The following is a 4,433-nucleotide window of genomic DNA, read 5'->3' as shown; positions in this document are numbered from 1 at the left end:
CTGCAGAAAAGAGTTGGCATAGCATTTCAGGATCCAAAATTGTAACTAGCTCTCTCACAAATTCATCAACAATATCAGCAGGCACAGCATCAAGCAACGGCAACTGTCGGAAAAGTGATAACTTTGAATTGTTTGCAGTTGTACCAGTTGTAAGTTAAGAAATCAAGGTCCATGAAGAACTCAAGGTGAATTAACCTTGAATTATGGACAAGAAGATCTAGATTAAACTGTCTTGCAAAGATGCAATTACCAATGTTGTAAGAAGTGAAAAATCAGGCATGCATGAATTCTCATACCACTTTTTATTGCCATTCGTCATACTTCTTTTTTACCCCCCATTCTGAAGATGGGTTATATCATGATCTTTGACTGGCTAATAAAATGATATGCAATAAGAGCTCTTCTAGTGTCACTTCTTGATTTCATCAGATACCTTTCATCTCATTTTTCTTTCTTATATCATTTTACCTCGATAAAATGAAAAACTATATGGGAAGCAAAAATAACCTTTAACATAGAAGCTCTCCTTGCCCTTGTTTTTCAAACTGTGAAGATTGACTTGCTCGTCTAACAATAAAAATACCCAACCTTACTTTGCGAAATGATGGTTTAATATTCAATTTCTTCTACTGCTTTTGGTGATCATTGTCCTTCCTCTGATTGCGATAAAGGGAAATTATTCTCTAGACACCAATATGTAGAATGCAGAAGTTTCATTGAGTTTAAAAGTATTTATTGGATCACTTTTAATCTTGTCAATTTTTGGAATATTAAGTAATAAACCACACCTTAGTTTAAGCTTTTAGAACACATGGTAGTGGTCCCACAATCTCACATGGTATCAAAGTAGGAAGTCATGAGTTCAAAATTTCCAAGCCCCTAATTGCCTCTCCAATTACATATTTCCATGTTTTAGGCTATGGCCAAAGTCCAGCCTACACGTGAGAGGAGTGTTGGAATATTAAATAATAAACCACACCTTAATCTAACAGCTTAAACTTTTAGAATAGTTGGTAGTGGTCCCACAAAATCTCACATCAATTAGTCTATCAAATCTTCTCTGTTAATTTCTTGAACTTTGGTATTGCAATATTGATTACCAAGGATTCTGAAATGTAGGAAATTAAAAAATCCTCCTAAATAAGGTTGGTCATATCAAAAGATATCTCTAGGGTCAGTATCAGTTAATTACATTTGGGCTTCTGTAATATTCTGAAGTGATACAGAAGAAGTAAAATAAATTGTGCACGCTTCTGATTTGTGCTATCCTTTAAGATATCCATGACTTTTTTTAATAGTTAATAAAGGATTTTATAAAAATAAAAAATTCACATACATCATAAACTTACAAGGAAAGTAAATGAAAACAAAGGAAAAAAAAAATCAGAAGACCAAAGAAGTTAGAAGATGTCCAAAGCCAAATAAAAGAGTACAAGACAGGAGCAACTGAGGATTCCAAAACCCTTGAACAATCTTTTGTCGTGTTCCTTCCAATTGCACCACGTAAGACAAAGTGGTGCAGCACTCCGAGACTTCTTACAAATTAAGCCTTCTATTGTTAACATTCCAACTGCTAACAATATGGATGGCATGACTTGGCATAACCCATGCCGCACCTTAGACAAGGATATGATTCCGAAGCTCAAGAGCGAAGTAACAATGAAGAAAGAGACGATCAACAGATTCCCCAGAAAGTTACTTTGATTCTAACATATTGATGATGGGTAGAAAAAGGAAATGAAATTGTAGATACATTTCTCTGACATACACTAACAGAATACATATAAAAATCCTTTAAGATCAAGAAATATTCAATCTTAAATTTTCAAAGAAATTAAGTTTTTCCAGTGTAGAGTGAATGAATAAGAAAAAGGACAATATGGTCAAAAGTCTAAGAAGGTTGTACATAAATAACGAAAGTCCATATTAAAGTAAAGAGCAATTTAATTTCTTTTTAAAGAAATGCATTGAAAGTATGATGAGTATGATATATCTGTCAAGAGAGTGAAGATTCTCTTAGAAGGAAAAACGAGGGGGAAAAGTGAGGAACAAAAGGGGAAGGAATGTGAAGTGAGACATGAGTCGGCCAGGGAATGGAACACATGTCAGCTCCCTACAAGTCCTCTCAGAAGCACGGCATTTCTAGATAGGATATCGAATATAAGGAGAGATCCTCTTCCCTACTAGAACCAATCAAGCATCAGGAAAGCAGGCCAGGATCCTTTTCACAAGTTTCGACATGGCAATCAGAAGATGGTTGAGCCCAGCATGTCCAATGGACTATAACCCATGAATCGCCATGATGTTACTATTTGTCACTCATGCAATACTACAATAAAGAACGCCTTTAACATATCCAAGGGATAAAAAGAGAAGCAACTAGAAATGACTAGGCCTATCAGTTAGAGAGGTGACTTTCTACTGTGGTGTTAGTTGTCTAAGTTTTGACGAAGATACACGTATAAATTCTTGAAAATTTTAAGCCTAAATAGAGATGGGAAATAACCTGATGTGCTACATATTGCACGTCAGCAACACTTCCACTCCGTGAAGCGATTTGGAATGCACTTTTGAGGCGACCACAGATCACGCAAGCCAGCACCTTTCTGTTAGCAAAATCATTAAATTCGAACTATGGTCAAAACCCTCAAAAAGATAAAGAAACGAATAATTGCATCGGCTATACCATCATGTCATAGCAACTAACAAAATAATGCCCAACGTGGATACGCCACATTTTACACAATAATTCAATCCAGTCCCACTTAAAGGCTAATTTCACTTAGCATGCTGCAGAACAGATCACTTGGGCGGAAGCACTTGCAGCACTTTAAGCATAGAGTCAGGTTATAGGTGCATGTAGTAACTATAGCACTAACAAACATGTTTACCTACCTCGCTCCCCACCAAAATGTGAATCGGACCCTAAAGAAATGTAGCAATTCATGTGCTCCCACTTGCATGATCATTTAACATTTTCTCTCACATCTTCATTGGAAGAGATTTCGATCCATTATATGAGTAGCCTCTTGATTATTGCCAAACATCGTTCTATTCCCAAGTCCATCACTAAAGAGTATGTTAAGTAGAATGGTTAACTCATCATTGCTTTTCCAATGAACAGAGATCTCCTCTAGAGGAAAAAGCAATTAAAGGACATGATATATACAACTTCGGGACAAAAAAAAAAAAAAAAAAGATACCTACTAGGTGTCAACGAAGTGTATTATTCACAAAATTTGCCATGAATTTTTTATATCTTTCGTATATACATAAAAGATCCATTATAAAGTCCATGGTAAGACAAACTAAATCATACCTGTGGCTGCTGGTTAGCATGTCTATCAATCGGTCAGGACGTTCTTTGTGCTTATTGGCATATACATTTATGGCAGCTCCTAACACCTGCAACATGTTTCAAAGACAATGTTTATTGAGATGAAGATGACATAAAAAAAGCTTCACTACTCATCTTCAAACAAGACTTCGCAGAATATAAGAGAAGAAAACACCGCGAAACATTGCAAATTAACAACACAGAAAACTCAAGCAAACCACCCAAGGGATTTGCAATGGCATTTTTGACCTTCGACACCCAGGTCAACAGTACCGCGTCAATAGCAAATTTCAACTAGCCATAACAGGTAAATCCCCAATAATCAAGTGGGAATTCCAAATAGCATGAGAAAGAAAAAGGAGAAGCTTAAAGTGTTTGAACCTTGACATCGACTTTCTCCTAACAAGTTTAACAATGTCAGCACTAATCTTTGTTGTGCCCAAATAGCTTCATCTGACAAAAGTTTTACTATCATTTCATGTGAACTGCTTTGGAAACTTAAACCAACCAAGTGAAATGCTATCATATTCTTTAAGGACATTACAGCACCTGATCCCAGTCCTCATAATCAATAGTTCCTTTGATATTTCGGAAAAACTCCGTCAATTGGCCTCCTTTTTTCCTTTCTGCCAGTGATGCAGCTACTGCAGCATAAATATCCACAGCTGTATGGTATGTTAGTGTTAGCTTAGCAACATGGCTAAAGTACAGTCAAATACTGAGACAGCTCATGAAAAAAGGAATTATTTTAGTTACCAGGAAGGTTAAATTCATATATCACTTGAAAAGCCAAATCGAAGTTCCTCTCAGTGAGAGTCTCCGCAATCTCGCACCTCCTCCTGCAATTCATAAACAGAGCACAACCTTGCATAAAGTTTCTCTTTTTCAAGACATATCGATATGTTTCACTTTCCAAATGACAACAACACCTCATAGAAACTATTTCCCATTGGTTTGTATGGAGCAGCTTTAAGCTTTACTTTTCTATATCTTGCGATACTCACAATTTGACTTTTATTTATCAGAAAACACCGATACAAATACGAAATGTGAAAATTAGGAAAAGTACTATTTAAAAGTCAAAACTCATATATTA

The 4,433-nt window shown here is 35.9% G+C and overlaps 1 protein-coding gene across 3 annotated transcripts in view; it reads right to left on the bottom strand.

Annotated features, from left to right (window-relative positions):
• The window catches only part of LOC115753985, a 36,504-nt gene that overhangs the window by 764 nt on the left and 31,307 nt on the right, over positions 1-4,433 (bottom strand). For all 3 annotated transcript variants that reach the window (XM_030692862.2, XM_030692863.2, XM_030692865.2), the window contains 4 exons: positions 4,094-4,176; positions 3,887-4,002; positions 3,320-3,405; positions 2,507-2,606 (listed from right to left, as the gene is read on the bottom strand). In XM_030692862.2, coding sequence (XP_030548722.1) covers positions 2,507-2,606; positions 3,320-3,405; positions 3,887-4,002; positions 4,094-4,176 — 385 coding nt within the window. The remainder of the gene's footprint in view (positions 1-2,506; positions 2,607-3,319; positions 3,406-3,886; positions 4,003-4,093; positions 4,177-4,433) is intronic.

Source organism: Rhodamnia argentea, chromosome 4, assembly GCF_020921035.1.
Source record: "Rhodamnia argentea isolate NSW1041297 chromosome 4, ASM2092103v1, whole genome shotgun sequence".
Taxonomy (NCBI): Eukaryota; Viridiplantae; Streptophyta; class Magnoliopsida; order Myrtales; family Myrtaceae; genus Rhodamnia; species Rhodamnia argentea.
This window is presented reverse-complemented; position numbering and strand designations above follow the sequence as displayed.